The sequence below is a fragment of the Saccopteryx bilineata genome, chromosome 1 (genome assembly GCF_036850765.1).
Source record: "Saccopteryx bilineata isolate mSacBil1 chromosome 1, mSacBil1_pri_phased_curated, whole genome shotgun sequence".
NCBI classification, from domain to species: domain Eukaryota; kingdom Metazoa; phylum Chordata; class Mammalia; order Chiroptera; family Emballonuridae; genus Saccopteryx; species Saccopteryx bilineata.
The window spans coordinates 75,588,174-75,615,364 of NC_089490.1; the positions used below are offsets into that span (position 1 = coordinate 75,588,174).

The following is a 27,191-nucleotide window of genomic DNA, read 5'->3' on the forward strand; positions in this document are numbered from 1 at the left end:
AAAAACTTGGCTTAAAATTTTTCTATTTATAAAATTAAATTATTTTAAAGTAAAAACTTAATATAATGTATAATGTATAATTATTATATAACAACAGATGCATGTACATTAATATATCCAGTGAATGATACTGGTAGCTACAAGTAAATCAATTTAAACCTCTTTCAGACATCTTTTATTGTCCCTGATGGAGCCATGTTTAATGTACATTTTGGAAGCCTAGTATAATGTACATTAAAACTATAAAAGAAAGCCTGACCTGTGGTGGCGCAGTGGATAAAGCTTCGACCTGGAACGCTGAGGTCGCTGGTTCAAAACCTTAGGCTTGCCTGGTCAAGGCACATATGGGAGTTGATGCTTTCTGCTCCTCCTCTCTCTCTCTCTCTCTCCCTCTCTCTTTCTCTCTCTCTCCCTCCCTCTCTCTCTCCTCTCTAAGATGAATAAATAAATAAAGTTTTTAAAAAAACTATGAAAGAAAGAACAAGAAATTACTATGTATATTTGAATAATAAATGGCACAAGTTTGAGTGCAGTTAGAGTTTAGCAGAAGTAAATATTGCCTTTAAAAATAAACATTTTCCAAATTTTGTAACACTCATTTTATTTATTTTAATAAATGGCTAAAGAGAAATTTCAGACCCAAGGTTGATCAATTATGCTATTTGAAAGACTGTTAGAAGACAAGAAAATGCTTAATTATCCACATAATCATAGTGTAAAAACCAATAATTTATTTAAATATGTAATGACCTAGCTGGTGATGAACATTTTTTTCTACTCTTTATTAAGCAAGCTATAATATTTTAGTTTATTTATATATAATATTTTTTAAATAATGTTGAATAGCTTCTGTGGTAGGGTGTAATTAAAAATACAAAGTCCTCAAGACAGTGAGTGACTTGAACCTTGAAATTAAAGCAAATGTGGAGACATAACAAGAACAATACAGTGAAATGGGAGGGCTCACAACTGTTAATGAGTTTCAGAATTTTACATGATCACTGGATAAATCAATTCCACTGTTATGTACCCCTTCCTTTGGCTAGATTGATTCTGTGAGAGATAAATTGTCACTATTTTTATTTTCAAAAGAATTCTTGTTTTTACTGTTTCCCAATAAAATGTATAGGTTATGGTCTAAATAAAATAGGAAGGTTTTATGTTTCTACACAGAAGGCCTGAGTTCGAGTCCTCCTCTCTGTGTCATATCTCTGTTGTGTGATCTTGAACAAGTCACATTTTTCTGTATGAGACTGATTTTTCATCTGAAAAAATGAAGCAATATTCATGCTTTTTTCACCCAGTAGTGAATCTGTGCATGCTTACGGCAACATTTTGTTCATTACCAACTGCTTGGGAGTCATTAGTTCTGCCCGAATTCCTTTTCCTTTCCTTTTCCTCCTTCATGCCCCCCACACACACATACATACTTCCCTTCCTTCTTTCTTTCCAATGGCTATTACGAGTGATATATAAAGAAAAAAAAATCAAAGCTTAAATAATTGTCTTTTAAACTACTAAAAATTAGAGATGACTTAAAAAAAAGCTTTTAACTCAATCTTTTACTTTTTAATGCAGATATTTAGGTTTCTAATAAGTACAAGGTAAGTAGATACCCTCTGTGATATCACTGGTATAGGCTAAAATCAGTATTATTTCTTCCTAACCTTTTATTCCAAGCTTGTATAAAAGCCATTAAAAATGATTTGTAGAGAGTAACTCATTAGCCTAATAATTTCATAGGGCAAAAATGTAATGATTGGGTTATTTCAAATCCCTAACCTGCTTCTAGAAAGTAGAATAGCGTCCTATTTCTTTGAATAAGGTAATTTTCTAGTGTATGTGGCATGAATAGGAAAAGGCAGTAAGCTGACAGAAACCCACAGCTGTGATTTTTCTGGTGTTCAATACAAGGTAAGTAATTAATTAAGTCACCAACAGTAGAAGTTGAGTCATGGATGAGGTCTCCAACTTGGCCTGTATTACTGGACTCTCACTGGATGACTCAGCTAAGTCACTACCTTAACTTTGCTTTCTCCAGATAGGCGCACGGTTCAGAATGGACTGACAGGGGGTTTAGGTTGCAATGCTGTAATTTACTTTCTAGATCCCATTTACCCATTTCAGAAAATACACATTTGCCTTAGAACCAGGATTTAATTTCACAGGTTTTGTTTGTCGTGCAAATGAACTGCACAATGTCATGGACAGTGCAGATTGGCAAGGGTCTTATGGGTACCTTTATTCATTGATACGTCCAATCCATTCATTCGTTTTCATAGATATTTATTAACTATCTCCTATGTGCTAAGTACTGTGCTAGATGCTGGAATTAAGGAGATGAAAAGGAAGAGCATGAGCGTTGACATCACTGGAGCTCTTTGAGCTTCTCGGTTCACAGCTAGGGAAACTGATACCCAGAACACTTACTTGCTTAAGGTTCACAGTTAATGGCCAAGCCAGGATTAGGATCTCAGGCTCTAAACCAGCACTTTGATATACTTACCATAATTGTGATGCCTTTAATTATTCCTGTATATTCACTTAAGCATGGTATAGTATATAGTTAAGCATCATATATTTATACCAAGAATTAAATATATAAAATATCTAAACAGCACATACCAGAGAAAACTCATTTGGATTTAGATGCAGGCTTTGTATATAACCCCCTTTGAAACAAAAACAAAAACAAAAAACTTGAACTGCTTTAAAGGAAGAATATCTTCATTTACATTTGTGCCGTTTCTTAGTATCTTTATTCTGTGAATCTGTCCATAAATAACTGTCTCTGTCTTTCCTTTGAAGTGTACTTTGTGCCACATTTTCTGTGTCATAAACCAGGTATAAGAGAAAAAAAAACAAATGGCACTTTTACTCAAGTTAGGGTTATGGGATATTTGTTGTTCTCTGACACAGCTAAATACATATTCATAGTATCCTAGAAATATAGTAGAAATTCCATCTCTGCCTCTAGGCTGCTTTCAACTAGGTCACACCAGTCAGTTAGGATATGTATTGGTTCTTATAAGCCTATTGGGAGAAATCCATTTTTGGAGGTTGGGCTGGGAAACAGTTTAGGCCGTGGCTTATGTATATTTATAGTGCTTGCATTTACTCTCTTGCTATTCCCCTGTGTGAATCATTGTATGGGCTTGTGTTGACAGTATTGGATGAAGCACAATGTTTTAACCTCTTTTCTTTTGTGATTATATAAACATGTACACTGTCTGTGGTGACCTAAGAATGCTGATCAGAACATCTGTTATGATAAATGGAACAATGAATGAGAGTTGATTTTTGAATTGTAAAGTACTAAAAGTCACTCTTCTGATCTGTGGCTTTATGCAAATGTGAGTGTTTGAAAATGTTGCTAAAACCTGTCATTCTTTAACTTGCCTGAGGTAGAGAGTTTGCTTTTTATTGTTCTCACGTGGGTGTTGCCCAGCTAAGGAGTTGTCTTTGCTGGAATCAGTCAAATTAACCATTATATCCATTTGTATAGCAATTTAAGCATTCTAGAGCCTGCAGGAAAGTGCCAACTTATTGTAACCAATAATGTAAGGATAACCTCAGACTTCTCAGCAAAGATTTTTTTAGTATTCAGTCAGCATCACTTCCATATATCACTGGAAAATTTTGGATTAAGGATCTAAGAGCAGTAAGGTAAAATTTGATAACATGAACATTACTGTTATAATTCTTCTCTTAAATGAATAATGAGTCAAAGGAGACCTTAGACCCAGAGGCAGATTATAAACTCAATTTCATTAGACTCTCTGGCTATTCTTCTGATTTCTTATAAACCCTCCTCACTGTGTCAGAATAGCCAGTCTCCAGGATATCATCAGCTACCTTTCCCGTTATTGGCTTGGCTGTAAGTAGAAGACATTTTAAATATTTTAAAGTTATTTTCATGTATTTTTTTTCACGAATTTAAAAATATCTTTTGTTTTTTTCCTTTTAACTCACAATAGGTCTCTAAGTCAAACAATAGGAATTTTAATTTTGATTTACTTAACACATAGGAAGTTCAGGAAATAGTCTTAACCAGGTTACTCAAGTACTCAAAAAATATTGGACAGTGCTGTTCTGGGGAGGCAGGGGATGTGAAGGTGGCATTGTCTCTGCCGTCTCTAAAACCAGGTCAGTTTTTAGTTTAATTTTCAAGGTCATATTCTGTAAAGATAAATTGGCTAAATTTGCTGAATTATATTTGGATATTTCCATATGATTGGGAATGTTCTCCCTTTTGCTTGGGTTCTGTCCAATGATAAGAATCTAAAAATGTATAATCCTCTGTCCCAAATTACTTCATCATCAAAAATTGTTTTCTTTGTATAAAGTTTCCTCAGATACATCAATATTATTTTTATTTTAAGAAGTCCGGAAAACAGTAATTATGTATAATCATATTACTCAGATATTTTCCATTAATAATTTGTTATGTGTACTTTCATTTCTTTATACCCATGCTCACTTATTTATAGGTAAATGTAGAAACATAACTGAAATGGAAAAGCTAAGTTTTATTGAGGTAGCCCTGGTATTTTAAGGATTTTAGTTTAGCCTCTCATTTAACCTTTACAACGAACCTACAAAGTTGGCACCTAGTAATCCTGATAATGTAGCAGCTTTTTTTCAATAAGACACTGAAATATAAAAAAAAAATTATATAATTTGTCTGAGTCCACTTGGTATAAAGGCAAAACTGGGCTGTGAACCCAAGTACCATTGACTTCAGGGTCCTTATTTTTAACCAGTATACAATATTGTCTCTGAAAAAAATAGGCTGACTGCTATGTTTGACCTGCTTTTCAGTAGGAATATATTCTGAATATTTTTCCATGTCAAGAAATGTACATCTACCCAACCATTTTAATGACTGCACACTATTCATTGGTGGGTTTACCATAGTAGATAGAACCAACCCCCAAGTGATGTACATTTACATTATCTTTAGTTTATTTCACCCTTGAAAACAATATTGCTATGAACATCTTTGAATGTATATAAATTCTGCTAAAATCTGTCTAATTCTTCAACATCCATGCAATTTACCTTTTCTACTAGAAAAATATTATTCTGCAGAATTACTTGTTTAAAGAGTATTCCTTGATTCTGCTGGCCAATAAGATTATATCATACAAGGAATATTTATTGAGCATCTACTGTGTGACAGACACTCAGATAAAAGCTGGAAATTCAACACTGAACAAATGAAGAAAAGTTTACAGGCTAGTTATTTTCACTATATGGTGAATTTTAGAAGTTTTGTTTTTAAGCTCTGCTTGATTATAGATACATGGTTTACTTTTCAGATATTTAGGAGTAGTACCAGTTTTAATGGTGTATTTAATGGAAGTAACTATTTTAAACGAAAGTCTGTCTTGTGTGTGTGTGTGTGTTCCAACTCCCTCTCCATCCTGAACACACAAAATTTCATAATCTGCAGTTGGTTCATTTCATTTGACTGTAATAAATACATGTTCTTTTAAGCTTTATTTAACAGTGTCAGACCACTATATTTTCCTCCTCTATTTTGTCTCTAGATTAACTAATTAGTTAAGTTTTCTTCAGATATTGCTTTTCGATGAATCTCTATGGGTATCTATCTGTTTTGCATGCATAATCACATTTATGTACATTATATAAATATTATCTCTCTACCGGCTTAGTCACATTATATGCAATTAAATTTTTCACAAATGTGTTTTTGAGTTATTTGTTTGCAAAAATAAAGTTACTAGCTTTAATACTGAATATTTACATTGGATTTAATACTGAATTTTACATTGGATAAATATCCAGTAATACTGGATATTTACATTGTCCTTGACAAACAACTTTCTGCAATATTTTCTTTCTCCTTTGGATTCTTTCAGCTTTTAAATTTTCAGGAAATAATATCCATTATTGAATGCTAAAACAAGTTATGAAGAATAAGAACTTTTATATAAATTCCACTTAGCCTCAAAAATTTAGCCTTCTATCTCATAAACTGTCCTAATTAGAAAAATAACTCATGACACTTTGTAACTCGCAATGGGCTTTAGTAGATACTTGAGGCCAGCATCTGATCCACATGATTCTCTTAGTTGCCTGGGAAAGGGGGAAAAATTATGACCATTGATCGATTTCTACAATGTTTATTTTATATTTTGTTGATATATTATTTTTATTTTCCTCAATTTATTTCATATTAATACTCATAACACTCTCATATACCCTCCCCATTCATATTAGTAGATTACTCTTTGAAGCTTTATTAAACACACTTTGTGCCGAACACCAAGTTAAGTCCAGTGAGTCAAAGACGAATAAGGTATCTCTCCCATTTTCAAAGAATTTTCTGAGGAACCACATATGGTAATAAGTTATGTCACTTTATGCTGTTAGAAGGACTAGAAAAGAGAAATGAAAAAGGTGTTGCAAGTGGGAGTCTTGAAGTTTATGAGGGAGTTTGTAGTGAGGTGGTCTTCACAGAGGAGATGATATGTTATTAGTGCTTACGTGAATGCTAACCTTTATTAGCAATCTCAAAATATATTTTTAAAAAAAGGAAGATATTTTTAAGGATATAAAAAAATCTTGCCTGAATAGTTAGTAGTAAATAGAAGAAAATAGTTTTTTTTTCTTTTACTCCCTCATTTAAAACAAAATGATAAACATACAAAAATACATAGTTTATATGTAATAGGGTATAATCCAACTAATAGTATAATGAGATTTAAAAAAATTTTAAATCAATATTTATTGATTTTAGAAAGAAAAGAGAAAGAAAGAACGAGATGGGGGAAGAGCAGAAAGCATCAACTTGTAGTAGTTGCATCTTGTATGTGCCTTAACTAGGCAAGCCCAAGGTTTTAAATTGGTGACCTCAGGATTCCAGGTTGACACTTTTATCCATTGCACCACCCACCACAGTTCAGGCAAGAAGATTTTTTAAAACTGCAAAATAAGCATGTAAAAGGTAATAAATGGACTTTCTTGAAAGTATAGTTTATATAAATAATATGAATTATTTTATATGTAATATCAAATTACATATTTAGGTTACTTTATAGATTGCACCATAACTATTAAATTGATTTTATTATTATTTTTTCAATCTAGGCAAAGGAGGGGAAGCAGAGATAGAATCCTGCATGCACCCCAACTGGGACTCACCTGGCAAACCCACTAGGGGCAATGCTTTGCCCATCTGTGGCATTGATCTATTGCTCAGCAACCGAGCTCTTCTTAGCACCTGAGGTGGAGGCCATGGAGCCATCCTTGGTGCCTGTGGCCCATTCTCTCTAATTGAGCCATGGCTGCAGTAGAGAGAGAGAGAGAGAGAGAGAGAGAATGAAAGAGAGAGAGAGAGAAGCGAGAGTGGGAGAGGTGGAGAAGCACTTGGACACTTCTCCTATGTGCTTTGACTGGGTATCAAACCCAGGAAATCCACATGCCAGGCTGACACTCTACTATTGCACCAAGCACTGGCCAGGACCAAATTGACTTTTTTAAATATGAATTTGTTAGTCATATTTTTTAGTATTAATTCTGATTTAAAACTTCAATGAAATCAGTGATGCTTTTCAATTTATTAAGCAATCTTAGAATCATTAGTTTGCCAAATCTCTGATTTTCAAGAGCATTTCTCAGTTTCTCCATTTTGCAGAAAAGAAAATAGATAGTAAAATGGTTTGCTCATTCAATCACTTTTTGCTTTTGCTTTTTATTTAGCTGACCTATTTTAAAAAAAAATCAATATAATTAGAATCTGTGCTCCTGACCTTCAAATAGTTGGTATTATTTATACTGTTTTATATGCTGGTTATTCTTGTGGCTGCTTTCTGTGTTATCTTAGTTTGATCTGTTCTATTTATATCTTGATATTATTCAAGCATCTGCCTTCCCAATCAGTATGCATTTCTTCTGGATCTTTAATTTTTAACATTTAAGTAACCATTTTCCAATTTTCTCCACATTATGTAGTGTAACTACTTTAAAACTAATATTACTTGAATGTGTAACTACAGGTTCTTCTCTATGATTTTAAAAGTCCGTTTGTAAGAAGAAAAAGCAAAACCTATTTCCCATTCACTAGAGAAAACTATTTTGAAAACCAGAGGTTTGTAAAGTTTAAAAGCTTATTTATTTTTTAAATAAGAGAGCACATCTATATGCCTGTGTACAACCCATCTTTGTGCAATGGGACTAAGACATTATTTCCTGCAACTCGATTTCAGTTTGTATACTGCCATCTACTCATATTCTTTGCTCTGTACTGTATTCAGCAGCTTTCTTTTTCCAAATCCTCAATACAAATTTGAGCTGAATTGAATGTGGTAAGTGGAAGAGGTATGCCAGAGTACGTTCATGCTTTCTATAGTCAAATGACTACAAACAATGCTGAAAATGCAAAAAATTCCAAGATATTTCACAGACACAACTGCCATTGGTCACATGTTTATACAGTTTTTCGTTTACTTGCAATGTTGACAAAGATGCTATTTACATGCTTGGGTGAACTTAACTTTGTAACATTATAATGAAGGATATTATTGTTTGTAGAAATATGGCTAAAAATATTGGAACCAGTTCTTTCATTAAATTAGAAATAACTGTTGCTTCATGGCCCAAGGGAATTGAAAGCAAGTGGGAAGAGTGGTAGGTATCTCTCAGTTTGCAGTGGAAATGGGTCACTGCTCCTCTTGTTGGAAAATCCATACCTTACACCATGTACTTCCTACACAATTTCCTTTTTGGGCGGATGTGACTGACTCACTCATTTTTTATGGATTGTCAGTCATTAAGGTCACGTGTGCATATGTTTTTCCACTTGCATATACAGGTAACTAGGATGGCATATACCACCTTTACATAAATCAGTCTCAGAATGTTATAGACATACTTCATATGGATGTACAAGTCTATGAATCTGTTTTAAGAAATTGAAAATATTTAGCATTCAGTAAAAGAAACCTTATGTGAAAACAAGCAGAAGTTGAAGATAGAGGCAGTATTATCCAGCAGGAAATAATACAGCATAGTGATTAAAAGATGCAGCTTGGATTGAGGTCTTGTTTCCTAATCCAGTTATCTATTGCTTAGTGACCATGAAACTGACATTTGGCAATACACTCAGGATGCTGGACTAATAAGGTGTTGCTAGAACAGAACATAGTAGACCCAGTAAAGCAAGTTATTGGCCTAAGAGTTAAACTACCTTATAAGACCATGGGACAAAAAGGAGGAAAGCAATTCTTAGACTCAACTATGGGAACAATTATTAGGGTTATATTTAGAATTAAAATATAAACTATTATAACAATGGGAAATATATTGAGGTCATAAAATGTGATTCAATTATATTTTTTGCTGACTTTCTATGGATATTAATGTTTGAAAAATATTTATTGCAATGCCTGATATAGAGTATGCTCTAAAAAAATGTTGAGTGTCAGAAGCTTTCATCCTTCAGTGTGAGCTTGGATTTAAATATGTTTCATGCTGATTTGATTTTCTTAAGCTTCTGATTGCAAGAGTATGCATTTAGAATGTTTGAAAGTGATCTGGGACTTAAAGAATGTAAAGCAGAGACACATTTTATCCACATGGTGGTTGGGGCCAGAGATGAATATCTTTCCAAAGAAAGTGACTGTGCCAAAGGATGCCAGTGCATTGGGAAGAGAAAGAGCTGCAATTGTATATGTTCAGACCATGTGCGCCTCAATGTATGTGTATGTAAGTGTGTATATATGTGTATGTATGTGTTTATATATGTAAGTAGAAACTAGGTCCTTGGAAAAAAGAACATCATTTTTGGATGCATTTAACACTGCATACTATGGCCGTAGGCCTGGGGAAGTGGGAATGTTAAGAAAGGAGTGTGGAAAGAGAGACAGAAGATAGATTGTGCAGAACTCTGTAAGTAGCACTAAGCTTAAAAGTTAGGCAGTTATTGAAAGATTTTGAGAAATTAAGTGACACGATCAAAATTGCATTTTAGAAAGATTATTCTGGTTGCAGTGTGGAGAAACTACTGAAAAACCAGAATAGGGTCAAGTCTCTGTGAAAAGCCTGTTAGAAAGATGCATTATTACCACGTGAAAGACATAGTGTATTTACACTTGGTCAAGCAGGTGAAAAGGTTTGCAGTGATATTCCTGTATAAATGATGGAGACCTATGAACTATTTGCTACAATAATTAAGATCATTAGCTACTTTAACAATAGAAGAACATCCAGTGGGGATATCCATGGAGTGATGATCTGAGGCTTAGTATTTAACTCTTTTTTTCCCCATTTTTATTTCTCTAGAGAAGTAGAGACTACAGGTGCCAGCAAATTTGTCATTTCTAGATACCCATATATAGTAGTAATGGCAATCATCTAAAGGATGGGTAGATTTGATGATTTTTTTTGACAGAGACAGAGAGAGAGAGAGTCAGAGAGAGGGACAGATAGGGATAGACAGACAGGAAAGGAGAGAGATGAGAAGCATCAATTCTTCCTTGCAGCACCTTAATTGAACAATGATTGCTTTCTCATATTACCTTGACTGGTGGGCTACAGCAGAGTGAGTTACCCCTTGCTTAAGCCAGCAATCTTGGGTTCAAGGCAGCGACCTTCGGCTTTAAGCCAGTGACCTTTGGGCTCAAGCCAGCGTCCATGGGGTCATGTCTATGATCCCATGCTCAAGCCAGTAACGTCACACTCAAGCTGGTGAGCCATGCTCAAGCCAGAGACCTCAGGGTTTCAAACCTGGGTCCTCTGCATCCCAGTCTGACACTATATGCACTGTGCCACCACCTAGTCAGGCAACCTGATGATTTTTTGTGTCAATTTTTAAGACTCCTATCCTTTGTACTTATAATAATAGTACAATTCTAGTACATAGTAAGACTTTTCATAAATACTTGTAGACTCATTTAATGGTCTTTCTGAGACATCTACTAAAATATGCATAATAACAATGATTACTTATAAGTAGAGACTTTAAAATATGAATTTATTTCATTTACTTTCAGTGTAATTACTCATTGTTTTATATTTACCACTTATATCACCTTAATAATCTTTAATAATTTTTGTTTTGGTTCTTTTACTTATATTTTCTTATCAATTTGAACAAAAATTTTATTATATCAATGATTACATTTGATTGTACAGTATTTTATTATATGCTTACTAATCTTAGGCATTAATATGCTTTCTTGAATTATTACAGTCCAAAATAATTATCACCTTTACCTTTCTTTTAATAATGCTAGAACATAAACATCCTTTAATTCAGTGGATTCATTTCTTGACGTGCATTATTGTTACCATGTGCTTTAATTCTACTTACATTATAAACTTCATACGATGCTCTCACTCTTGCTCTTTTAGCCAAATTCAATATTCATTCACTAATTATTCAAGAATAATTAGTGAGCCTGACCAGGCAATGGCGCAGTGAATAGAGCATCGGACTGGGGTGTGGAGTACCCAGGTTCAAAACTCCAAGATCACTGACTTGGTCATGATAGACATGACCCCGTGGTCACTAGCTTGAGCTCAATGGTCGCTGCCTTGAGCCCAAAGCCACTGGCTTGAGCAAAGGTCACTTGCTCTGCGGTACCCTCCTGTGAAGACACGTATGAGAAAGTAATCAATGAACAACTAAGGTGCCGCAAAGAAGGATTGATGTTTCTCAACTCTTTCCCTTCCTGTCTGTCTGTTACTCTCTCTCTCTGACTCTCTATGTCAAAAATTTTAAAAAAGAAAGAATAATTAGTGAGATCTATTAAGTATCTTCATAATATCCATTATGGTGATTATATTTTATTTATGTTTGACGAATTAATATTTTGTGTATTATTAAAACCTTCCAAATTCTTAAATAGAATTACAAAAATTTTTTTGACCTAAGTTTGAGGTACCCACCTAACTTTTCTTTAAAAGTAATTTATAGTATATTTTTTAAATCTTTGCCCATGCTTACCCCATATACATCAGGGGTAATGATCTCTTTTCTTAAGTTAATATGTTTGGGAGGCATCATAGAAGATAATTGTGCCTGGAAAGCTTGTATAATATTGATGATTTTAGTTATATATATAAAATTTTTAATTCTGGCTCTGGATTAATAAAAAGTAATTGTTCATGTTTCTTAATTAAATAGAAAATGAACCCATTCCTAAGCAAATATAAGGATTTCTTTACATATTCAAATCAATGGGAGATACAAAAACTTAGTTTAATTTGATTTCTTTACTTTGAAGAAAGTCAAAGATAGAAAAGGTTTAACCCATTATCATCAAATATTGATCATTTTTAATTTTAATTTTGTATTTATACCACATAGAAACTATACTTTAAACTGAGGAAAGTAGAAAATTCAGTTCTTCATTTTATTTTGCTGTTAAGAAATAATTTCAGGTTTGGATTTTTATAATTGATTCTTTATTACCAATTAACTTTAAAAGTACTTTCCAACTGTTTGATTATTTTTCTATTCCATTACAAGATCTTACATTTCTCCTTACATATTATTATTAAGGTCATCATACCTCATATTTTAGATAAGTGCTGTGTATATTGCCTGAATGACATTTTGAAGAAAACTACTAGTTTGTAGTAAAGTAGGTAAGGGCTTTGAAGTCAGGCACCAACAGATTCTAAAGCTGGCTCAGTCACTTGATAGCTGTGTATGATCTTTGACCAGCATGGTTTTTTTTTCCTGCAATATAATATTACTTGGGATTATTTTGAAGATTAAGTGAAATCTTAAACACTTACTGAGGGCTTACTCTATGGAAGCTACTTTTCTAAGTACTTCATTATGAGATAACAGTTAATCTTTATAATAACTGTGCATTAGCCTCCATTATCATTCCTTTTTTATAGGAGAAGATACTAGAACTGAGGATTTAAGAAACTATCCAAATGTACGTGACGGCAACTGGCAGAGCCAGAATGTATACCCATATTGCTCCGCAGTTCATGCTCATTCAACTATTCTCTATCACATGAACAACAGTTCTAACTTAGTTCTTGACTCTCATTAGGCATGTAAATACTTTTTATCCTTGTGCTTACCATAAGTCACCAGAGATTTTAAGTATATTCAGATGCCAGTTCATAATAAGTTGATTACTCTGGTAACTCTACTATCAATTTATTTGAAAAAAGAAAAAGAGAACTATTTCAAACCAGTGCAGTGTACAACAACAAATTCTTCCTGACTAGAAATTTTTCTGATCATTGTGGAATTTTTTGAGTCCTATTTCTTCATATTTAGAGGAATTGTTACCATACATAACTTCTTACTAATTTGCCATAGGTAGTTTGCTCATAGTATCTTCATCTGACTGTCATGTATCAGAGACTTTTGATGAGGTATGAATTTCAAGCTGTGGAAACGGCCTATTCAGGGAGTTTAATTTGTAAATGACTGTGCTAAGAGTATATGGTGTTAAATTTGAAAGCTACAAAGATAAATGCTCTCTTTTTATTAAATATTGGTTTCCCAAGGACAGAATTTGGAGGGTATCAGGTATCAGGTGCTCCCCTTCTATTCTATTCATTCAAAGCAACAATAAGGAAGAAATTCTGAGAGAGGCATAGTTAGGTCAGTCATTACTGAAGAGAGAGAATTGATGTCAAGGAAAAAAAAGGCTGGGATGAGAATGAGGGTACTCATGGCAAATATAAGGCGAAAAATGGGAAGGTCATATTTTTAAATTATACTTCACATTTTTTGGCCAAGATTATATGCTCTAGTGTTATACACTGATTGGAAGATTTTCACCATTTGGGAGAATTATCTTTCACAAATCTCAAGCAACTTCTGAAAAAACAGTAAAACAGAGATGCTACTTTGTTCTCTATTTCTTGCAAGATGCTGCAATTTGCAACTAAATAAGGGAGGCTTCTAATACATATGTCATAAAATTATTCTAAAGAATTATGATTTCTGAATTAATGAAGACAAATTAATATAATTTTCCCAGGTTATCTTTATAGATTTATATAAATATAGAAGATTGATTGTTCCAGAATTCAGTGTAAAATTTTTAGGAATATTGTTCACTTGTTAAAACAAGATCTATATAAACCTAGGCACTAAAAGAAGCAGTTACTAAAGATGAAATTATGTTACATTTTGGCAGTACTACCATGATAATTTTGCCAGTATGGATTTCTCTAAAAGGGCACATACCAAATATTCAAATTATATAAAAAGTAAGTACAAACTTCATGTCCTTAAATCTCTCTCTCTCTCACACACATACACACACACACACACACACAGCACACATATAAAGACGTACACACATACAAAGAAGTATAGGAAAGTTTCTATGTTTTCTCTTGTAAAAACTGTGAGATTCTTTTTTCTTTTTTGCCAGGTGGTATTTTTGAATATGTGGAATCTGGCCCAATGGGAGCTGAGGAACTTGCGTTCAGATTTGCGGTAAACACTATCAACAGAAACAGAACCTTGTTGCCCAATACCACCCTGACTTACGACACCCAGAAGATAAACCTTTATGACAGCTTTGAAGCATCCAAGAAAGGTAATTGATAGTTATTTAACATTATGTTTTCTGGAATTCAAATTTCTAGTTATTCTTAAGAGATTTTTTAATTTCAAATATAATTAAGTAATTAGGAGTGTTTCATGAAAGTTTTCTTATTCAAAGTGTGCCTAAATTTATCAGGAAAAGTAAAGTAATGTAACTACTTGTTGCAAAGAATTTGCTTATCACAAGAAATGCAATCAGATCTGTGATAGTAAAATTGCTTTTGTTTTGCCACTAACCCTTCTTTTATGTTAATAAATTATTTTACTTGAAAAATTCACCACCCTGGCCATATGCTCAATGCATAGAGCGTCATCTTGGCATGCCAAGGTCATGGGTTTGATTCCTCGTCAGGGCACATATGAGAAGCAACCAGTAAGTGCACAACTAAGAACTCACCTATAATAAAACAATAGGTATCAATGGATTTTTACCAAGTTTTGTAATCCATTCTTACAATTTATTTGCATTATCTTTCAATTTTATTATTTGATTACTGTGGTCCTAATTTACTGTCTACCTTGAAAGTCCTGTAGTTCCCAGTGATCTCTAAACTTTATTGGAAATTTTGAGCAACCTTTTATTTACATATAATCTATGACCATTTTTAACCACTTGGTATTCTTTTTATACCTGAGAGTAAATAGCTAATGAGAAAAACTGTATTTTTTGAAGAAAAAATATGAACACTTTATTATTTTAAAGTATTATGTTAATATTAAATATTAATGATAAAGCTTTATCATTTATGTTATAAATGTTTACCATTTATGTTTAAATATGATTTTTTAGAATATGAGCTTAACAATTATATATGAAGGAAGATGATATAGAAAATATTATCAAGGCATTATTTTAACCAATCAACAATAATAAATGTGCATTTTGTTTGTTAATTTTTTGTTGTGTTTTAGGTTTTTTGTTTTTTTTTTAGCAAGAGAAAGAAAGACAGACAAGGACAGACAGAAAGGAAGAGATGAGAAGCATCAATTCTTCATTGAGGCACCTAAGTTGTTCATTGATTGCTTTCTCATATGTGCCTTGATGGGGGCAGGGGGCTCCAGATGAGCTGGTGACCTCTTCCTCAAGCCAGCAACCTTTGGCCTCAAGCCAGTGACCATGATCCCACACTCAAGTCATTGACCCTAAGCTCAAGGTGGTGAGCTTGTACTCAAGCTGGGTGAGGCCAGGATCAAGCTAGAGACCTCACGGGTTTCAAACTTGGGTCCTCAGCATTCTAGGCCAATATTCTATCCACTGCACCACTGCCTGTTCAGGCAGTAGTAAATGTGTTTTGAGAGATGGTTCCATATTTTACTTTGTCTAAGTAGATGATTTTTTAGTGTGTGGTTAGCATTCATGTAACAAGAATTAAATTTTATAATACTGTATAGATTTTCTCAAAGGAGTGGGCTTACAAAGCATTTGTTCTAAATTCCTATTTTTTAAACAATATTTGCTTTTCTTTAATGATAATATTGTTTTATTAGCTACCTTACACTGATGAAAATGTACATAATTATTTATAATTCTAACTTGGTGCAGGTTTCTTCTAAGCTCATTAATATTAATGGCAGCTGATCAAGTACAATATTTCTTGAGATGAAAGAATTCTTCTTTTCCCCCAGCTACCTAGTGTTTATCAAAGCCTGTATTCTGCCTGCCCTTTGAATTCATATCTTTATGAATACAGATAAGTTTCCATATTTCAGAACCATGTCAGGGTGACGAAAGGTTTTAAAGGCTGAAAAAAAAGGGTAAAGGTTATTGTGAAATACTACATTTGTCATCATAATTGCAAAATAAGTCATTAACTTGAAGATAAGTGCATTTGATTAGTGACATAGTTCATGATTATTTCCATTAGGAAAAAGAAGCTCTGTCTCAGTTGAAATCATTTCGACCAAAGAATATGTAATATGAGTGCAGTATAAATAAAATATTAATATATTTTCTAATGGACAACAAAGGAGCAACATTTAAAAAAAGATGAGAATGTTCTAACAACAAAGAGATTACTATCTTGGGAATACCCTACCAAAATTATGAGATGTTAAAATTATTTGGTTTTAAATATTAAAAGGAACTTATAATCTTTGTCATCCATTGGGATCAAATTCATTAATTGACTTTGAGCAGAAGCGAGGCAAAGCTGAAATAAGTGTATGAGTAACTGTATTTGTGAGCTGTTAAAGGGTTAATGTCATGGTTTGGATCTTGTAAAAGATTAATATAAGGGGATAGCTAATATAGTTTTTTAACCTTGTGGTGGAGCCAGTAAGTAAATATGTGTTGCTAAGAACATTAATGTTTAATTATCAGATAACTTAATTATTTGGACATTCTTAAAATGGTTTAAAATAGTTTTTATAGGCAAAATATAAAAAATTAAATTTAAAATAATTTGCAATTTCTCTGATACCATGGCCTTACACTTTTCATGGGTAGTACGGTTTTGCTCAATAAGTGAATATTTGGAAGCATTAAATGTTGAAGTATTATTTGAATCATATACTGCTTTTACATGACTCCTCTGATAACTTAAAACTCTTTCTTATTTGTAACACAGGTACATTCTGAATAACCTAATATAATGCTTTTTAGTTTATTTGATTTGTGACTTGTCAAAAACTTAGTGAAGGAAGATCCTTTGTTCTCAGTGTATGTGAATTAAAATCCAAATGAGTGAAAAATTTTAGACTCTAGCCTTTGTGTTGGTTCAGATTTCTGACTATTATTATAAAAGTAAGAATGTACATATTTCAAAGTAATTTATTTAGATTAATTGAATTTTGAAAGAAAGTTTAAACAAGTGGAGTTTTTCAGTTAAAATTTACTTAATATCTCTATGCTTAAAAAATTAATCTATCGCATTGCATTTTATGCAGTAAATTTTCTGAAAAAAAATCAAAATATTTTACACATTAAAATTATAAACTATTTTGGAAGGATTGAGTCTGAACACTAATTTGATGCCTAACTCTCAATTAATAATCCTTAGTTCTATTTAAATATTTGCAGGGATGGGCCTCTTAGAACACATGATTCCATTTTTGGACATTTCTTATGTTTGATTACATTTCATTTTTAAAACTGAATCAAAATTTTTGAGAAGCTTCTAACCATTTGTCCTAATTCTTCCTTTTCCAGACAAATAAAATGAACTTAAGTGTCTTTCATAGGCCAGATATTTAAATATTTGAAGATGATTTCATGTTTTCAATAATTATTCACTTTCTAAACCCAAATTCACCTCAGTAGCTTAAAGAATTTCAAGTCCTGACTGACCAGGCAGTGGCACAGTGGCTAAAGCATCAACCTGGGATGCTGAGGTCCCAGGTTTGAAACCCTGAGGTCACAGGTTTGAGTGCAAGCTCATCCGGCTTGAGCATGGGCTCACCAGTTTGAGTGCGGGGGTTGCAGCTATAGCATAGGATCGTAGATTGTTTGCTGGATTGAGCCCAAAGGTCGCTGGCTAAAGCCCAAGGTCACTGGCTTGAGGTCAAGGTTGTTAGCTTGATCATGGGGTCATTGGCTCAGCTGGAGCCCTCCTCACCCACCTTAGTCAAGGCACATGTGAGAAAGCAATCAATGAACAACTTAAGAGCTGCAGTAAGTTGATGCTTCTCGTCTCTCTCCCTTTCTGACTGTCCCCTTCTCTCTCACTAAAAAACAAACAAACAAAAATACATTTTAAATCCAGTCACAATATATCTATTCTCATGTGAAAACTTCTAGATTGTTTATGCCTCTCTTGATTATTATAATTATTATTGATATGAATATAATTTGTTAGGAATAAATATAAACTTTACTTATCTAAATGCCTTTTTTTTTCTTAAATGAGAAGTGGGGAGGCAGAGAGACAGACTCCTGCATGCGCCCCAATTGGGATCCATTCAACAAGGCCCCTATAGAGCAATGCTCTGCCCTACTGGGGCCTTTTCTTTGGTTGCTTGGCAAGTAACTATTTTAGTGCCTGTGGCAAGGCCATGAAGCCATCCTCAGCACCCAGGTCCATCTTGCTCCAACTGAGCCATAGCTGTGGGAGAGGAAGAGAGAGACAGAGAGAGAAAAGGGAGAGGGGGAAGTGTGGAGAAGCAGATGGGCGCTTCTCCTGTGTGCCCTGACAGGAATTGAACCCAGGACATCCACATGCCAGGCTGATGCTCTACCACTGAGCCAACTGGCCAGGGCCTCTAAATGACTTTAACATTCATTCTAGTCAATAAAATTAATTCTTTTGAGTCACATCAGGTTTTATTTGGTTTGTTGTATGCATAGATTGACTATCTCATAATATATAAGCAAATGCTTAGCTGTATGTGGCCATAGTTTTTTCATGTGGAGAGCAGACCAAATGGGTTCTGATTAAAAATTCAAAATTATAGAAAATGGCCAGTGAGTTTGGGAAGGACCACTATTCTTCCAACTCCTTGATAAGAACTATTCTTCCAAATAAATATTACCCTCTTGAATTCTAAATGCAGATGTTATATTATAAAACACAAATCTTTCTTCAGGATAATTCCTTTGGGTTTACAATAATAATAGTAATGTTGGTACACTGGCATCTCTCCTCTCATTATTGACAGACTTCTATCTCCTCTTCAGCCTGTGATCAGCTGTCTCTTGGGGTGGCTGCCATCTTCGGTCCTTCACACAGCTCTTCAGCAAATGCTGTGCAGTCCATCTGCAATGCTCTGGGGGTTCCCCACATACAGACTCGCTGGAAGCACCAGGTGTCAGACAACAAAGATTCCTTCTATGTCAGTCTCTACCCAGACTTCTCTTCACTCAGCCGTGCCATTTTGGACTTGGTGCAATTCTTCAAGTGGAAAACTGTCACAGTTGTATATGATGACAGCACTGGTAAGAAAAATCAGTAGCTTTTGGAGCTATGTTTTAAATATTAATAATTTTTTTCTGAAACTTACTTGAGGTTCTTACTCTATTCTCATTTTGTTTTGTTTTAAATTGAGGAATGGAAAGACATTTGGTATCAAACATCAACATTAACTTCACACATCTCCGCTCCTCCCTGAAAAGAACAAAAAACACATTTAATTCATATACTTTTTAGAAAATATTTATGAAAAAAGTAGTTTTTTTCTGTGAAGGATAAACTAATTTTGGATAAAAGATACAGATAGTCTGAAATATAATACTGAAATATTTAATCCAAGAATACTTTTACTCAGTCCAAGTAATTACTCAACCTAAGATCTCATGAATGAGACTTCAGGGAAACTTATCAAGAAATTCAGAATTTTGCTTTTATATTTTTTTCTAGCTGTTTAGGTGCAAATAATGCTTATGAATAGTAATAACCTTTAATAACCTTTATCTGTATAACTGGTTAAAGTTTGAAAAAAAATTATTTAAATTTTAAACAATATAATGTCCATTGAAATACTCAGAGTTTTTGCAAATGTTTATGTGCAGACACACTTTTGGGACTTGAAAAATAAGATTTAATAAGTGGTATTTATCCATATCTTTAATGAACATTTGCTGTGCTTTCTTGTTTTGATGTATGCTAGTTTTATATATGAATGGTTTACTTGAGTTATGAATTAAAAACAAGTCATAGATAAATATAAGAAAGTTAATAGTAAATTAAAGTGTTAATTTTTCTTGGTTATAGTTGAAAGAAGTATATACTGTTTTGGTTATTATATAGTGATAAAAAATTTCATGGTAAAATAATTATCAGTGGTCTCTAAATTAGAATTTAAAATATTTTATTCTAACACTTTTCACTATACCCTGATGTTTACATAAAAATTAAAATCTATTGAAATTTAAATTCTCCCAAAGTGTGCCAAGAACACACTTTGTTCATGCATTCAGTATTCACGACTATGAAGAAATTAGTCTATTTGACAATAAAAATTACCTTGTAGAAAACAACAGATAGGCATTCTCCCAAAAGAACAGGGAATAAGGAGTAACAGGGATGAAAAAAAAAAGAAAAACATTTTAAAAACATTTGAATTGGGATAAGAAACAGTGAATCTAAATACATATTTATAAAGTGATTTTGCTTTTCTAATTAAAAAGTAAAATGTTTACAAATAATTTAACTGTTTTTTATTTTATTTAAAAAATTAACAGGGTAACATTGATCAATAAGAGTATCTAGGTTTCAGGTGAACATTTGTATAGCATTTGAACTGTGATTATGTTGTATGTCCATCTCCCAAAGTCAAATCATTTTCCGTCACCTTATTTTTTTCCCACTTTTACACCCTTCCTTCCTACTCACTCCCCCCTCGCCATTCACTCAAGTCCCCTCCTCCTCCTTCATGTTCCCTTTCCCCTGATAATCATTTCACTTTTATCTATGTCCATAAATCTCAATATTATATCCGACCTATGTGTAAAATCATACCATTCTTAGCTTTTTCTGATTTACTTGTTTCACTCAGTATAATGTTCTCAAGGTCCATCCATGTTGTCGTAAATGTCACCATGTCATCGTTTCTTATGGCTAAGTAGTATTCCATTGTATATATGTACCACCTCTTCTTTATCCAATCTTGTATTGAGGCGCACTTTGGTTGTTTCCATGTCTTGGCCACTGTGGATAATGCTGCAATGAATATTGGGGCGCATGTTACTTTATGTACCAATACTTTCAAGTTTTTGAGGTAGATACCCAGTAGAGTAGTGGTCCCCAACCTTTCTTGGGCCACAGATCAGTTTAATGTCAGAAAATATTTTCACAGACCGGCCTTTAGGGTCGGATGAATAAATGTATCATGTGATCGAGACAAACGTCAAGAGTGAGTCTTAGACGGATGTAACAGAAGGAATCTGGTCATTTTTTAAAAATAAAACATTGTTCAGACTTAAATATAAATAAAACAGAAATAATAAAAGTTATTTATTCTTTCTCTGCAGACCGGTACCAAATGGCCCACAGACTGGTACCGGTCCTCTGCCCGGGGGTTGGGGACCACTGCAGTAGAAGGATTGCTGTGTCATATGATAGTTCTATTCTTAATTTTTTGAGGAACCACCATACTTTCTTCCATAATAGTTGTACTAATTTGCATTCCCCGCAGCAGTGAATGAGGGTTTCTTTTTCTCCGCAGCCTCTCCAACACTTATTATTATCTGTCTTGTTGATAATAGCCAATCTAACAGGTGTGATGCGGTATCTCATTGTAGTGTAGGTTTGCATTTCTCAAATAGCTAGCAAAGATGAGCATCTTTTCATATATCTGTTGGCCATTTGTATATCCTCTTGGAAGAAGAGTCTGTTCATGTCCTCTCCCCAGTTTTTAATTGGATTGTTTGCTTGTTTATTATGTATTCATTAGAGATACTGCTCTGTAGTTTTCTTTCATTGTGTTGTCTTTGCCAGGTTTTGGTATGAGGGTTTTGTTGGCCTCATAAAATGTGTTCGGAAGTACTGCTTCTTTTTCTATTTTTTGGAAGACTTTGAGAAGGATAGGTACCATATCTTCTTTGAATATTTGTTAGAATTCACTAGTGTAGAAATAAATAAAATAGAGAAAAACTATAAAAACAAGTAATATAATAAAAAGCTGCTTCTTTTGAAAGATCAATGAAATTGACAAACCACTAGCTAGACTCATTAAGAAAAAGAAAGACTCATATAAACAAAATCCAAAATGAAAGAGGAAAAATTACCACAGACATCATAGATATACAAAAGATCATAGTAGAGCCTGACCTGTGTTGGCACAGTGGATAAAGCGTTGACCTGAAATGCTCAGGTCGCCGGTTCAAAACCCTGCACTGAGCTGGTCAAGGCACCTGCGAGAGTCGATGCTTCCTGCTTTTCTCTCTCTCTCTCTCTTTCTTTCTGCCTCTCTTCTGTAAAATGAATAAATAAAAAAATATATAGTAGAATATTATGAAAGATCATATACCACCGCATTCAAGAATCTAGAGGAAATAGATAAATTCCTAGAGCTATATATAGTGTTCCTAGACTGAGCCACAAAGAAGTGGAAAACCTAAAGAGATCTATAAGCAAGGAGGAAATAGAAACAACTAACAGAAATCTCCCCAAAAACAAAAGTCCAGGACCAGATGGCTACAGTTTTAACTTTCTATGTGAGTGCTTTCTGGGTTGTGTAATGTGATGGTCCAGGACATTCTCTGTTACAAATTGGTCCACATATGTTTATGGATATTTATATACATAAAGATATAAATATGAGTACATAAGCATTAAGCTTCCATGGGTTATTTACTCTCTATTCCCTTTAATATCATTTAGGAGAATGCTGACTGAACATCACATAGCCTCATATATATCTGCACATACACATGATTGATACATATACACATATATGTGGGTATTGTATATGTGATATTTTATAGTTATTTTTTACTATTTTAAAACTCCTCATAGTAGAAAGAAAATTGATAAATGCTTAAAATGTTTATAGGTATCCAGTTATCCCTTAGCATTTCCAGAGGATTGCTTCCAGGAAACCCCATAAACACCAAAATTTGTGGATGCTCATATCCCATATATAAAATGGCATATAACATATACACATCCTCCTGTATGTATTAAATCATCTTTAAATTACTTACAGTATCCATTACAATATAAATGCTATGTCAATAATGGTTATACTGTATTGTTTAGGAAATAATGACAAGAAAAAAGCTGTGCTTATTTGTACAGACACCACCATCATAGGCCTAACTATGTAGTATACAATGTCAGCAACAATGTAGCATTTTCTTCAGATCCACAATCTGTTAAATTCAGGGATGGGGGGCTGTGGATACAGAGGGTAGATTGTACCACCTTTCTCCACTATCGTGTATGTGTGTGACATTTCTTTATTTCATACACGTAGTTCTTGAAAAATTGAATAAAGAAATAATGGGATTTGTGGTTGAGGTTATATCACTATTTAAAAGAAACTTTGTCACTCTTCTTACTTTGAAGGTGGCATAGGTACTTGAAGATTCTAAAGGTCCTTGATTACTTAAATATTAATGCTGAGAATCACTACAGAATTATTCATAGAATAAGTATAACTTTGACATCATTGAAGAAAAAAGCTTATAATTGCTCTACTTCATGCAATATTAAATTCAAAATATATTGATTAAGTACCTGCTACATTCCAGGGACTAGTACATGTGTATATGTGTGCCCGTGAAAAAAACAAAGTCACAGCCCTTTCTGAGTTTGTAGTTCCCATTTAAGGATACATGATTGTTCATGGTTTTAATATTGTTTGTAATGAGCTAATTGCACTTGGAACTAGGCACTTGTCATCCCTTTTAATTGAAAGCACTTTGGAGAACTTCACAAAGTGGATGTTGTGGGGTTTTTTTTATAGGATAGAACTGACTAAGGGAGACAGAAGAATCCCTTTGAAATGTATACAGAAGTACATAGAAGTAGATGTCTTTTGTCTTTTTGGACATGTTTAAAAATCTCAAGGTAGAATTTTAATAATAGAATTTTACAGACAGAATTTTTAAACTTCCAAGTGCACGACATTGCTCTTTGATCATGTGGGAGGAAACCTGACTATAGCCAGGACTGTGAACTGAAATGGGAAAACAAATCCACCTTACACCCAGCAAGATAAACATTATTGACTCCATTATAGACTAAATGTATCTGCTGTTTACTGTGCCATTTTATTTACATTCCATTTTTCCCTTTTCAGGCTCATTTATTATGCATGCCATTCCTCCCATTTATATTCATTTCTGTTTTGTTGTGTTGTCCAGTTTGATGCATGATAATTATACTTGCAGGCAGTCTTTGTTCCCACCCCAAAACAGATGGAATGATAGATGAAATGTAGTGCTGGAGAAGGAGAAATTCTTAGAATGATGTTAGCAGGAGCTGTTTATTTTTTATGATAATTAGCATTTGTTGTTGTCGTGGATGAATGCTTTTAAACACCCTGAAAGTCTGTTATAGCTCTGAATGATGTCCAAAAATGATGGAGGAGAATTGGCTTCAGAAACAAAGCTGTGTTTCTGTCAGTCACTTTGGAGCATATGATTCATTTTAAATTTAAAGTAAAAATAAGTTGGATAGCTGTCAGCTTGTAAGCAATTCCAGGATAAGTTGTGAATATTTGCTTGAAAATCCCTGTGTTTCATCTTTGTTTATAGATCAGCAGTCCATTAACAAAGAACTCTGGATTAGTAAACAAGTCTGGCTTCTATTCCCAGTTTTGCTACTAAATTACTGGTACAGCTTTAGGGAATAAAAGAAGGGAATGGGAATGACTACAGAAAGGAGTTATAATGCAGTAGGCATCGTGGTTATTGCTATTATACTGCTCACAAAAATTAGGTGATATTTGAAAATGGATATGAAACAATAAAAGCATTTGATTTTTTTAATATTAAACAAGAACATCAGAAAAGCAAACGACAAGTCAAAGAAAGTTGTTTGATTATGCAAATGAAATGCAAAACCAACTTTATTTCATTGGTGAAAATGCACTATACAAAAGGCTGAAAGTACTGGAGTATCTGCATTTTCCCTGATCTCCAAATTTTTTTGGGGAGTATATATAAACTATTTCACTTCCGTAACTGCTTCCTCTGGTGACTGGCTCTTCTGCCCACCAACAGCTCAGGACAGAAACTTAAACATCTTCCTTAATTCCTTCTTTTCACTGGACCCACAATCAAATTTTAACCATTGCAATTCTACACCTCTATGATATCTCAAACTTATGCATCTTTTTTGTCATCTCTCACCTGGATTTTCACTAACAGCCTTCATATTGGTCTTCTTACTCCAAATCTGTGTCCACTAACCCAGTCTCCATACTGCAGATCGAGTAATCTTAAAAAAATGCAATTCTGATTCATTGTCCTATTAATAGTTTCTCATTGCTCTAAGGGTTCAGTCAACGGTTTTAAAAGGCTTATAAAACCTGACATGCTCTAGTCCCTGTACCTCTCCAATGACATTTGAGTCTAATATTTTGCTTATGACTTTCCAAATGAGCCACTAAACTTCCTTCAGTTGCTAAAAATGCTATTCTGTCCACTTGAAAAGCTCCCATTTTGGCCCCCACGCCTCCTGCCCACTAAATGTACACACCAGTGCATGTATGCATTTGCACATACTCCCTCATGCCTATCTCCTGGGCTTCGGTTTCACAAAGAAAGACTGCCCTTTTTCAGCCATGAAGCCTGAAGTAAGAGTCCCCCAACATATCCCCATAGTACCATGCTACTCACATGACCATCCCTACAGAAAATTGCACCACATTATGAATAACTTTTTGGCTGTATTTTCTCCTAGATCAAATACATGTCAAACTGGAATGGAAGCTAAGGCTGCTCATTGTGCTATCACTACCTCCTAGATGTTTCCTGGCTCACAAAAGTTTCTCAGTAAATATTTAAGAAATGAATGTGTTAAGAAGTATTATAATATCCATTGTTTTGACAAAAACAACAACAACAACAATGGATTAAGTAATCGGCCCTAGGTCAATTTAGGTTAGGTAGTTTTTTAGTACTTGTCATCAAGTAAAATATTCACAAATAATTTTTAGATTGATAGACATAATTTCTTTCATCATTGAAAGATTTTCATAAGAGCTAGAGTGAATTGGGCTTCTATCCAACTGTAATTAAACTTATATTTACTCATTTAATTATTTGAACATCATAAAGTATCTTCTGTATACCGGCTGCTATGTTAACCACAAGGATAGCATTATAGATAAAACTTTGACTATCACCATAGGCTCAGAGTAGAGTGTTGTGTGTGTTTCGAGCGGGGGAGAACATGTGAACAGGACATTATTATAGTGTGGCAAATGGAGACAAAAGGTAAGAAAGCAATATTGTGGAAGCCTAGGAGAGGAAGATTTTAAAGCTGCCTAAGGAATACAGAGGAGAGTTTTGGAGAAGGTGGTATTATTATGAAGTGATAATCAGGATACAAGTAGGAATACTTTAACTAGAGGAGAAGGGTGCGAAGGGTGCAACCAGTGAACATGTGAAGAAGCTAGAGGAGCCAGTTTGTCAGGAATGCAAGCATTTCATTATGACTGAGCTTCATAAACAATGAAGATGAGGAATGATGATTGAGAATTTATAAAATGTCAGGATAGCAGAAATCACAAAAAACTTTCTACTAGCTACTCTGCCCTTCCTTCTCCCCAGAGTACCCTGGAATCTGCATGGTTAAAGCAGTATCAGTCATGTTTGTGTGACATGACCCTACTTTCCAAGTCACCTATTTAATTCCTTTTAGTTTTCTTTTTGTGTGAAAGAAGGGGAGACATACAGACTCCCACATGTGCCACCAACAGGATCCACCTGGCAAGCCCCCTAATGGCCATGCTGTGCCCATCTAAGCTGTTGCTCAGCAACAAAGCTATTTTTAGCAACTGAGGCAAAGGCTCTACAGAGCCATCCTCAGTAGGGGCCAACTCGCTGGAACCAATCAACTCATGGCTGCAGGAGGTGAAGAGAGAGAAAGAGAGAGAGAGAGAGAGAGAGAGAGAGAGAGAAAAGGGAATAGGAGAGTTAGAGAAGCAGAAGGTTGCTTCTTCTGTGTGCCCTGACTGAGAATTGAATCTGAGACATTCACATGCCAGGCCGACTCTCTATCAGTGAGCCAATGACATAGACAGA

At 34.0% G+C, this 27,191-nt stretch overlaps 1 protein-coding gene across 2 annotated transcripts in view; it reads left to right on the forward strand.

Moving 5' to 3' along the window:
• The window catches only part of GRIK2 (glutamate ionotropic receptor kainate type subunit 2), a 696,770-nt gene that overhangs the window by 238,025 nt on the left and 431,554 nt on the right, over positions 1-27,191 (forward strand). The window contains exons 3-4 of one of the 2 annotated variants that reach the window (XM_066254474.1): positions 14,385-14,552; positions 19,173-19,430. In XM_066254474.1, the coding sequence (XP_066110571.1) occupies positions 14,385-14,552; positions 19,173-19,430 (426 nt within the window). Of the gene's footprint in view, positions 1-14,384; positions 14,553-19,153; positions 19,431-27,191 lie in introns of those variants that run through there. The other variant, XM_066254481.1, reaches the window with a different exon arrangement.